Below are 12,199 nucleotides of genomic sequence, written 5' to 3' on the forward strand. Positions count from 1 at the left end.
CTGGGTAGCTAATTCAGACAGAGCTGTTTTATGACTATTGGGCTTATTCTACGAGTGGTGTGACGTGAGATTGCTCGAATGACGTGAGAAGAGTCGTATAGCCCCATTTGAATAACATGGTCACCTCACGTGAGAATTGCTAAATTCGACTCACCTCACGTCACTCGACTCGTAGAATAAGCACATTTATGAAAGCTGCATAAACGATAAAACATGAAATATATTCGGCACAAACTGATTAGCTGATAGATATTTGGGTAATAGTCGAGTTGAAGTTTAAGGGATTATTTGGATTATTCGATTGAATCTTCGAAATTTCCACGGACTTTGCGGACTTCTTTAAATTTGAATCGGCGTGGAAAAATATAGATCAGCGGCGCGCCGATGCAAAAATGTTTCCGGCGGCGGCGTGTTAAAAACAGTCGGTGGCGGCGGCGTGGCGCGGCACACCTCTACTGCGACCCATCTATACTGCCGTGAATCGCATATCTGCCCCATCTTTGCTGGGTTTCCTATTCATATGGGACAAGTATGCGATTCATGGCAGTATAGTGTGGTGCAAATGGCGGACGGTACGTGGAGGATTTCGGATTATTTTATTTATGTAGATAAATAAAGGTACAATAATGACTGTTTATTAATATTACTGTTTAATATATGTATATAATATAAAAATTCATTGCAGCAATCGCAACTATTGACATGTAACTAGCATGTACGATTTTGTAAAGATTACTTGAAGGATAGTGCAAAACTAACAAACTACACTGTGCGCAATTCCTTCATTGTTTCATTCTATCCAGGGAATGAAATTATGATTACAATATTGATTGAACAGGAAGTAAATATGCGTGCTGTTATCAATAAACAATACAGAACTGAATAACAGGACTTGTTTGGCAACAGCGAAATTACTGGTTTAGTTTTAAATTTTAGAAATCAGGCAGCGAGTGGTCCATTTTGCCCCTAATAAATGATGTTGACAGTTTCTTCATCATGACATCGTAGATAATCGTTGGTATTACCGTCAAGGTGATGATTTGACCACCTGCCGCAATCAATTGGGAAATTTCCTTATCCTTCATTCCGATTACATTTTGGCCATTAATTTCCAGCAACTGATGCTCAATCAAAAGTCCGTTACGGGCAGCGGAGGAATCCTTTACAATGGCAGTGATCTTACCATTGTTGAACTGGAATCCAACGGATCCGGCAGAGTCTTTATGCAAAGTAACAGCGCGTTCGAACGGACGATCACGAACAACTAACGAAATATTGTTTTTGTCGCTCTTTTTCAACAATTTATGGACATCATCGACCGAGTAACCAGCTACCAAGGTTCCGTTCACCTGCAGGATCTGATCTCCAAACCGAAGTCCCGCCAATGCAGCGGGGCTATTTTTTACCACCACACAAACAAAGACCCCTTTATTGATGGCTTGTGCGCGCAGTCCAACCTTCTTATCAGCACCCTTGCAGAGAATCAACTGTAATAAATATAAAACGAATCTCATGATAATCTCCGGAGTAGAAAACATTCAAGTTTTGTGCTCAAGAAGTGCTAGCAAGATTCTCAACAATTGAAAATTGAATGTAAATACACCTCGGGGATCAAGTCTGCTGATGAGTCAGGGTTATTGACCAAATCAAACCCTTGTATTTGTTTTTTAGACCTTGCTGCGCCCACTACTTTTTGTTCGCTTTTTTTAAATAATTATAAAATGTTCTGTTGAACTTGAACTTGAACTTGATTCACTGCGCGTAGTTGCTACTCCATTATGACCAGACCAGTTGTTCTTGCACACAGATGTTTGCTTGGGACTAGCACTCATCCTCAATGTACAAGTACTGGTGATCTCATTTGTTAGGTCACACTGGCGCCTGCCACGTCAGAATGCAAGTCAATGTAGGGATGGGGGAGGAAATGATGATGCAATCACTCGCCCCCACTGCAAGCCGAATATACCTCTGCACTTGCCACGAGTTTATGCGGAATTTATTGGAATTTTTGGTTTAGGTTCGAGGGGCAGATGTTCGTCTTGGTTAACGAGTCGCCACATGATAGATAGGAGAAAGCAATTGATGTAATTTTCTAATTGGATGTTGGAAACGAACTTTTTTTTTCGTTCATTTCCAATTCTAGCAGTTATTGCTAGAATAGTCAATTTTTTAAGGTTTAGGATAGGGAAACAGAAACGGTGTAGAAGCTCATTTCCAGTTCTAGCGATTGCTGGAACATGAGAAATATAGAGAAAGATACAAAGTAGGAGAATGAAACGGACCTGGGATTGAACCCATGACCTCCTGCGTATGAGGCAGAAGCAGTAGCCATATGACTACCAAGCCCGATTTTAATAATTATAAAATATTCTGTTACACAAAAATTTGAATGTCCCCCCTCGAACAACGGAAGTCATTCTGATCACTCTAAACACAACTCATAAGGATATTGTCAGTGACTGAGTGGTCATTGAATGTACTCCATTAGGCCTAATATTCAGATTACGCCATTTGTTAAGATAATCATCGAGTTGAACGTATGAGGATTGGAATTACTCTTTACCATCATATTTATTAACATAACTGGCGTAATCTAAATAGGCTATAAGGCGTCTCGTTGACATTATCTCAGATGACGTAATATTTACGCCCTCCATCGTGTAAGAAAGTAAGTCTATACCTCAGGTGAGTACGATAGCCTACTATAAAGGCATAGTAAAATAATCGTCTCCCAATTCCCAATACAACAGTTGTTACTGTTTAAGGCTCCCCCAGACCTAAGCGATTTTATCGCCGCGACGGCGACAACTAGTCGCCGTGATTCTATCGTTGGGTCACAGCAGGCAATGTTCTATTTACGCTTCCATACACGCGGCGACAGAATCGCTGCCACCAAGCGATAAAATCACGTCGCGACTGTCGCGTCGCGTGTGTTTGGGGGAACCTTTATTTTGCAGGATAACTAGTTTGAAGGCTCGCTTCGCATATGAAGAGAGGGTATATCCGAGGTGCGATGTAAATGGGTCCTTTTTCTCGAACTAATCCTTGTTATGAATTAAAATTTAAATTAATATTTACCTCACGAATTCCGTTGGTAACCTGCCCGCGCTTCAATCCTACAGATCCCCCTGAAACAGGTGCAACCATGTTAGAATTGTTCACCGTCACTACGGCAGACACTTCCGGCTGATAGGCGGCCATCCGGGTGTCGCGGTTCAAATATTCAGGCATGTTGGCGGCTATGACCTCGCGACTAAGCTCCAAGCCCAGATAGTCTGCCAGATCTGGGTAAATAAATTCCGATTTCTTGCCATTCTCTGGTTCACTGCTACCAACGGAGCCAGGCAGAAGCTGAGCGTACGGATTTGCCGAGTAGGCTGGCGGAGGATCATGAAACGGGGCACTTTGCTGTTGAGCGACGGCATTCGAGATGGCCGCATTCTGCGATTGCATAATTTTGTCCACCTGCATGTCCTCGAGTGATGGATACAGCGACATGATGAGATCTGGCTAGAAATATAGAAAAATAAGTTTGTAATTGCAATTAGGTACTACACTGGAGTCGGTTTTTACGCGGGGAATACGTACCGCGGTAATTTTAAAATTTGCGTTAATCTCAAAAACCGGGTAAAAAACGACTTCTTCGAAAATGTTTTTTCTCTGTTTTGTCGAGTTTTCCAACCATAAAAAACGGCGTAAAAAACGATTTTTTTTAATCCGCGGGGATCGCGAAAACCGCGTAAATTTCGAAATCCACATAAGAAATCGTGTAAAAAATAACCCCAGTGTACATATCCTTTGACCAATCATGCATCGATGGCGAGAATGCAGAGAACGTGGAAAGAGAATGCAAAGCAAGAGGAAAGATAAAATACAGATCAAATGGGTAGAGTGGAAAAAGAGAATTCCGAGAAAATGGAAAGAGACAATTTAGAGAAAAAAGAAAAAGAATACAAAGAAAGTGAAAATAGAAAACGTAGAGGAAGTGGAATGAGAGAATGAAGAGAAAATGAAAAAAAGAATCCAGAGGAGAGTACAGTACAGAATTCAAAGAAAGTGAAGAAAATGAAAAACAAGAATGCAGAGGAAGTGAAATGAAGGAATAAAGAAAAATTGAGAGAAGAATAATAAAGCGAAAATAGAGAAAGTTGAAAAAACGAATGCAGAGAAAGTTGGAAAAGATAATGCAGATGCAGCAGAAAGAAGAAATGAAGAGAAAATAGAGAACGTGGAAAGAGAGAATACAGAGAACGTGGAAAATTGGAGAGATAATGCAGAAAAACTGTAAAAATTGAATGCAGAGAACGTGGAAAAAGTGGAAAGAGAGAATGTAGAGAAAGTTGACAAAGAGGAAAAAGAGAATGCAGAAAAAGTGCAGAAAGTTCAAAGAGAGAATGTAGAGGAAGTGTTAAAGTGAAAGTAGAGAATGCAGAAAAAACGAAAAGAAAGTGCGTAGAGAAAGTGAAGAGAGAGAATGCAAATAGAATTGAAAGAAAGAATGCGAAGAAAGTGAAAAAAGAGAATTCAGAGAAGGTGAAAGCAGAGAGATTAGCAAAATTGAAAGAGAATGCAGAAAAAATGGAAAGAGAATGCAGTGAAAGTGAAAAAATGGAAAGAAGAGATTGCAAAGAAAGTGGACAGCGAGAATATAGAAAGTGGAGAAAGCGGGAATAGAGAATGCAGAGAACGTGGAAAATGCAAAGAGAAAAAGTGGAAATAGAGGATACAGAAAAGTGGAAAATGCAAGAAAGTGGAAATAGAATTGTGGAGAAAATGGAAAAAAATGTAGAGAAAGTTATAAGAGAGAATGCCGAGAACGTGAGAAAAAAGAATTTAGAGAAAATGGAAAGAGAGAATTCAGTGAAATCAATGAAATAGGACAGTAAGAAAGCAAAGAAATGGTAGTAGAAAGGAGTAGAAAGAAGATATGAAGAGAAAGTGGAAAGAGAGAATGTAGAGAAAGTGGACAAAGTGTAAAAAGAGAATTTCAGAAAAAGTGGGAAAGTTTAAAGAGAGAATATAGAGAAAGTTGAAAGTTTAAAGTAGAGAATATAGAGAAAATGGAAAGAAAATCCAAAAAAAATGAAAAGAAAGTATATAACGAAGGTGGAAATAGAGAATACAGAGCAAGTGGTGAAAAGAGAATGCAGATAAAATTGAAAGAAAGAATGCAAAGTGAAAAAAGAGAATTCAAAGGAGATGGAGAAAAGTAGAGGAATTAGGTAAAATGGAAAGAAAATGCAGAGAAAGTGGAAAAAGAACGCAGAGAAAGTAGACAGCGAGAATGCAGAGAAAGTAAAAAGAAGAAAAGAAAATGGAGAAAGCGGAAAATAAAAAGAGAGAATGCCGAAAAAGTGAGAAGAGAGAATCTAGATAAAATGGAAAGGGAGAATTCAGTGAAATTGGAGAAAAAGTAAAGAAGCAGAGAATTACAAGAAAATGAAGAACGTGGAAAAAGAGAATGCAGAGAACGTGGAAAAGCAAAAAGAGAGAATGCAGAAAAAGTGAAGAAAGTAGAGAGAATGTAGAGAACGTGGAAAGAGAGAATGTAGAAAAAGTGGAAGTAGAGAATGTAGAAAAAGTGGAAGTAGAGAATGTACAGAAAATGTAAAAAAGTTGCAAAAAAAAGTAAAAAGAGAATACAAAGAAAGTGAGAAAGTGGAAGAAAAGAATGCAGAGATCGTGGAGAAATGACAAATAGCATACACAACCTCACTTGATCAGTACAGTTGCTGATGAAGAATGTGTATAGCCGCCAGACATTCTAAATACTCATGCTCCTCTAGTGTGAAAGTGTACTATACATATGTGGAAGTGTTGGCTTGAGAAATGGATTGCAAGTGATTTGATTATGCGTCCAATTTGGGAATCTCGAGCTCGTTCAGTAGCCGCTAGGTTGCGAAGGCCGACGGAGGTCCTTCGTGTCTTAGTTGGTTAAAGCACCAGTCTAGCGTACTGTAGGGGCATGGGTGGTCATGGGTTCGAGTCTCATCGAAGGGAAAGTGGTTACCTCCAATACATTTTCCTAATCTTCCACATAATGTACATATTCACATATGAGTTTTCATTTCACAACATTGCAAATAAATGGTTTATGTTAGAATAAGACCTTTTAATAGAATATCATATATTTATTCGATAAACAAGTCGGATTGAAAAATGTAAATGTTTAGGAGCAATCCTAATAGAATATGTTTTGGGAAAAATATTGATTCAACTTTCTGATTGGAATGTAAAAGCCCGGTCAGAATTGATTAGGGGAAATGACGGCTGAGGCATGTTTTGTTCTATTATTGTCAGGGGGTTTTCTATAACCAATTATGCTTAAGTTTGGCTTTGCATATCAAAGAATATTGTGGCCCAATTTCATAAAATTTGGTCAACAAAAACACCCTCTGTCAATAATAGAACAAAACCTGCCAAAGCCGTCATTTCCCCTATCTGGAAGCTGAATTAGAGAACGTCAATAAATTTTCGTCACGCTCAGAAGAAGGAGCGTGTATCGTGTGATGATTTATTTCAGGTTTATTATACAGCAAATGTGATTTACGAGGAGCGGTTTAAAGATTGTCAATTTAAGCGTGACATCTGACAATCAGTGACGGGAAATTTCAAAAAAATGTCATTAGATTGCTATTACTAGTTTTTTCAAAAGTTATTTACAATTCGGATTTTTTTATCAGCCTGTAGTGCTTAAAGGATCTTAGAACTTTTTCAACAGACGATTGTTCTAAATACATAAAGTGAGGTTTGAGCACGAAATTTAAAAATGTCACGGAATGTCATGACAATAATGTCATTTGAAACTAATTCGATTCTCGCGCTGCTAATTTCAGATTAAGAGCAACGACATATTAGAAGAAGTTTTAGGATCCTTTAAGGGGTACCGGTACATGTTTAATATATAAACACAACGTTAAATAATCTGGGAAAAAAGTTAGCAACAAATTAGACCCATGACATCAAAATGACATTTCTCGTCACTGGATATAATTGATAGATCTTCTCTTATCTATGATTTCAATTTAATTACTATTAATTGCATATTATTCGGCAACTCGGCCGTACAAAAATCTTTTTTTTTTTGACGTAGACTACGTCTAAGGGAAGGCTCGGATACAGGCTGACAAAAGAACATTTCCAACTCCGCGACCGTCACGAAATCATGTAAGGTTTCGAGCTTCAATAGCGCCTTTGTCTTCCGATGGTTTTTTGCGATTTATATAGGGTAAAGTGCCCAATAGTGGACCCCATCCAATAGTGGACCCTCCAGCCATTTTTCATTATTATAGCCTATTCAGATTACGCCATTAATGACATAATAATTGGCGTTTCAGGGTAAATACGCTTTATGATGTCATTATTTACGTAATATTCCATACATTTTGCGCTGTCAAAAGATACCCGCTAAAAAGAGTCATAAAGAATTTATTACGAACAATTATTACGAGAGAGCTTTCGTTCTAACTGGGATGCAGGGAGAAATTCAACAAAACAAAACTGACAAGCGTCACGCTCTCTTTGCCAGAGATAAAATTCTCTCTGTTTTCATTTCGTTTCGTAGTTGACAGTCATGCTCTTTCTGTCGCAGCAGGGTCGAATGCATGTTTAGATGGAAATCTTCTGAGCGCTGAAGAATAACTCGGATTGTGGTTTTGTGGAAAGCATTTTATATGATGAAAAATAATGATGATAATTATTTATTCTCCACTTATTCAACATGAATTGTTTAAAAAACAGATGCTCTCTAGAATTAACATGAAGTATTTAACTTAAACCTAGATTTAATAGAACAAATCGAATAAATTTTCAAAGTTCAAGGGCCAATGCGGATGACAATTTAAAACGTAGGAATGGTTGTAAAACGAATATATTTGATGAATAAACATGATTTCATAAATTGTTTCAATTCTGCTCCTTGAATGGCTTAATATACTTTGGATTTCAACATTTTTCATCCAAAATCCAGTTTAAATTATATCCCATTCACACGATTCGATTTTGTTAGAAGCTGTATCATTGATTGTCGAGTAGAACGCAATGATTGAGTTTCCATTTTTGAAAAAAAAAAAATTGCTGAGTTGCCCTTCATACATGGAGATACTGGTGGAAATACATTTTAGTTCGATAATATTTCTTGAAAATTGGTCCAATCGTCCTTATTTTATTTATTTGTGAGAATTCCCAAAAGTATCTAAATTTTTCTATCAAATCTCCGTTCGATCATAGTACAGAATCAAAATACTTTTTAAACTTAAAAATAAATTGAGGAATAGTCTGATTCCCCGAAGAACGGCGCACCCAACTAATGAATGTAGCTTCGCTCATTATCCTTAATGAGAGCTTCAAATATTCTTCGAAAATCCCTTTTCATATTTTTTTAAATATTTTTTTCGTAGAAACTTTGTTCAGAAAAAAATGTTCGATTGTCGCCACACAAATGCTTGATTTCGCAAATTAAATTTTAAAACTCTCCTTGAATTCAACCCTGTATTAGCGTGCAAATGAGGAAATATGGAAACGTCAAGATATATTATCTTGCATTTTTATTAAGAATCCCATCGAGCAGATCCGATCAAGAAACTAAAAGATTTTGACGAAATTTAAAATCAAAGCAAAACAGCAAATAACGTTTGCTGTTTTGACATGTGGCGCTACTTGGCAATCCGACGGCTATAAGGCTATCTGACGTTTAATCATCTTTCTCTTGCACGCGCAAGGAAAGGATAGGATTTGTTTTCATACGGAAACGCTTCGGAAGCGTTTCCGTATGAAAACAAACCCTATCCCGTCTGTGCGCGTGCAAGAGAAAGAAGATAAACGTCAGATAGCCTTATGTTTTTTACACAAGTTAGTGAGTCGAACTTGAACGTCTGTCTGCGGTTTAATTATCCGAATGAGACAGACCCTAAGGGGAAGGCTCGGATACAGGGTGACAAATGAAAATTTTCAAATTCGAGACCGTCACGAAATCATGTAAGATTTCGAACTTTAATAGCGCCTTTGTCTTCCGATGGATTTTTCAGATTTATATAGGTATCAATCGACTTGGAAATTCTCTACCAATTTGTCAGTTATATTGAAACTTTGGGTTATGAACGTTTCTTGTCCGCAAGAGTCTCGTTTCGGCCGTCGCCGTTCAGTGCGGTTGGCTTTTGGACGCTGCTTTTTGTGCGGTGTTTCACACAAAAAGTAGAACAATGGAGCCAGACCAGTGACCGCGATCGAAACAAATGTAACAAAAATGCGTAATGTAGTGCATGGTGTGATGCAGATAGGGGCATGTTTATGCAGAGACGAGGCCGTTACACATATTTATTAAAAATTATGGTCTACCCAAGGTCAAGGTCTACTGGTCTCCGCAAAGTCAAGGGGGGAGAGGGTAATCTTCTTCTGCTTCTACTGAATCGAATTGTTAAGAAAATTATTTTGAGCTTTTTAGTGGAATGTCTTCACTTGTCATAAGACGAGTTTGTACAATCCCATTTAATTTCACCACTTAATTGTACCTTGACAGATACGTATTTCGACCTCAACAGTAAGGTCGTCTTCAGTGTCTCGTACTTGACTCGACTCGACGGGATTGTACAAACTCGTCTTATGACAAGTGGGGTCCTCGGATTTGTTAGAGATTGTTTTGAAAGTTCTCAAAATTCAAGCATTCAAAATTCAAATGCTTCAAAACCCAAACGTTGGCATTTCGGTTCCAAAAAAAGGCATCATTACCACTGAGGAATAAATTTGGGTTTTCATAGTAAATTTTTTAAACAATCGTATCCAACAATTTTCATATCTTACGCTAGTTTTGTTCGAAACCAGTAACATAAGTAATCAAATGAATTTTCTAAAAATATTAATACATCATGGCACTACAATCCTCGATGAACAAAACTGCCATAGGTAGTTTACGTTGGGCGGTTGTGTCTTGTACATAACCCTTCTGATTTTTGTTAAACAGATAAATAAAATAAATTAATAAATAAAAAAGATTTTCGTTCGGCCGAGTTGCCGAATAATATGTAATTAATTGTAATCTTCCACCGTCATTATAGTCGTCTGAGTACACGCGACCGCATGCGTAGAGCAATCACACTCATCAAATACTTTAGCCAAGCAAGCCTTTGGCGCAGCAGTGTTGTTGATTCACACTCTATAGAAATCCGCTCAGCCCGTTGTTGGGGGCAAGTATGTAAATAGTTTTACTAATGACAAATCTCATTAGTAAAAATGATTTTTTGAGCTTAGATAATCGAGTTCGATTTGCACCAAGAAAAGCCAAGTTATTTAAAATTGCAAACAACCTATTGAACCATTCGCTCAGAATGAGGAAGGACAATGATCACTATTATGTTATCTGTAGAGTATATTGTGATTGACATTATCAGTTTAGTGAGGTATTCGAATAGTGCATATGAATTGTGAAATGATAACAGTATAACACAAATGCCGCCAGATTAACATTGTGGAGAACCGCTTCGAGGATTTTATCTAATGCTGATGAACTAGGTGTATAATATCAAACCTTTCTGTGCATGAATCATTCTGCCTAGTGCCTAGTGGTTTTTCCAGTGCATTTACTGACCATGTCTCTAACGCTTAGTCATTCGTGGTGAAAGAGATGGTGGAATATTAAAATTACTTAGATTCAGCTAAGATCTCAAATAACGTTTCATGAAGTACACCATGCTCTTAGGGGAGGAACTGGATTAGGAGAACGATTAAGAGGACGACTGACGATCCATGTAAATTATTCCACAAATGATGAAAAAGATCCATTAATTACGTAACGCAAAAATTTGCCATTCTCAGCACCCCCCTATGTCAAACTTTTTGTATCAAGTATCTAAAAATTTTGTATGGACCGGCACACTTCCGACAACCCCAACCCCTCCCCTCTCTAAACATGTTTCTTTCGTCACCGAGATTTGCTGGTGAAATAGGAGAACATATCCTGGATCACATCGCCATCTTTCGAAACATCAGAAGGAAGCAGTATGGAAGATTTTTTGCACTAATTGCTCTTGATATTTAAAATAACCCTTTTGATTCAGACAACGAGTCGTTCCGAGTCCGTGATAGACTTGTGTATATATGTAGAACCATGCCTTTCATGAAATTATTACGAATTCCAAAGGAGAAACATTTCCTGTTGCGTTTTAATACAGCTTTATATGAAACTTAAGTACCTACTTGTTCTGCTAGTTGTGTTAAAATGTTGAAAAACAAAGCAAAATAAAGCCGATGTTTGCCATGAGAAGCCGCTTTGACCATTCAAGGCCAAACATGATATTCATCAGTTACCCGAAAAATGTTTTAATATTACAATTACTAGATGCAAAAATTCGACTTCTGTTTTACTCACCTAAATATCAGACTACAAAGAATCCCTTTGTTGATTGGCGATTTTCGGAAAATCGAGGAATCTCCTGGACAATTTTGTTCGACAAAAAATTATCTACACTATCACTATTGAGATTGAGAAACGGCACGAGAATTCTAGAATATTAGTAATCGTGAATTGTTTCACAATTTAAAGCTGCAATGCACAATGCACGAAATAATCTACTACACGCAACTATTTCACGTTAATAAATAGAATGATTCATACTGCGACTTGCACAGATTTTTTTCTGTTGATTAATTAAAATCCCCAAATAAACAAAACTTGTTTAGGAACATTACAACAGCGAAATCTAACGCCATATATTTTTCATTGCCGGGTTATACCAGGGTTGCCAAATTCAATTCGCGAAGTCGAAGCAAAATTCTTCACACAACCAATGACAGTTCTGTATGGGTTTTTACAGTAGAACAACAGAGATCTCTAGAGGAGGAGATGGCGGCCATGTTTCATTCAAACTCTGACAGATAGCAATAAGGCTATCTGACGTTTATCATCTTTCTCTTGCACGCGCACAGCCGGGATATGGTTTGTTTTCATACGGAAACGCTTCCGAAGCGTTTCCGTATGAAAACAAATCTATCCTTCCGTGCGCGTGCAAGAGAAAAGATGATAAAACGTCAGATAGCCTTATGGGGTTTCCGGTTTCCCATAGTAGGGAAGAGCAGAATTTGCTTCGACTATTATAATATAATTCACGAAGTCGAAGCAAATTCTGCTCATATTATGAGTAGTCTTAACTTGGGAAAATTCTGGAAATTTGGCAACTCCCGGAGTATGTTATGGTACGCAGCCATG

At 37.7% G+C, this 12,199-nt stretch overlaps 1 protein-coding gene across 2 annotated transcripts; it reads right to left on the reverse strand.

Annotated features, from left to right (window-relative positions):
• Positions 1-627: 627 nt before the first annotated feature.
• Positions 628-11,641, reverse strand: LOC134212087 (syntenin-1-like). 2 transcript variants are annotated; one of them, XM_062689606.1, is made up of 3 exons: positions 11,363-11,641; positions 3,079-3,506; positions 628-1,487 (listed from the first exon to the last, which is right to left on the reverse strand). In XM_062689606.1, exons 2-3 carry the CDS (start codon positions 3,496-3,498, stop codon positions 933-935), a joined length of 975 nt encoding a protein of 324 aa, XP_062545590.1. In that variant the 5' UTR covers positions 3,499-3,506; positions 11,363-11,641; the 3' UTR covers positions 628-932. The 2 variants fall into 2 exon arrangements, with proteins under 2 accessions (XP_062545590.1, XP_062545589.1); XM_062689605.1 differs by having other exon boundaries at positions 3,079-3,510; positions 11,363-11,640.
• Positions 11,642-12,199: the final 558 nt, after the last annotated feature.

The sequence above is a fragment of the Armigeres subalbatus genome, chromosome 2, assembly GCF_024139115.2.
Source record: "Armigeres subalbatus isolate Guangzhou_Male chromosome 2, GZ_Asu_2, whole genome shotgun sequence".
Lineage (NCBI taxonomy): Eukaryota > Metazoa > Arthropoda > Insecta > Diptera > Culicidae > Armigeres > Armigeres subalbatus.

Bases quoted from the DNA above. Each gene is read 5' to 3' on its own strand.
- LOC134212087 (XM_062689606.1), bottom strand. From the start codon at position 3,498: ATGTCGCTGTATCCATCACTCGAGGACATGCAGGTGGACAAAATTATG. The intron at 1,488-3,078 runs GTAAATATTAAT...TATTTATTACAG, and splicing joins TTACCAACGGAATTCGTGAG to TTGATTCTCTGCAAGGGTGC.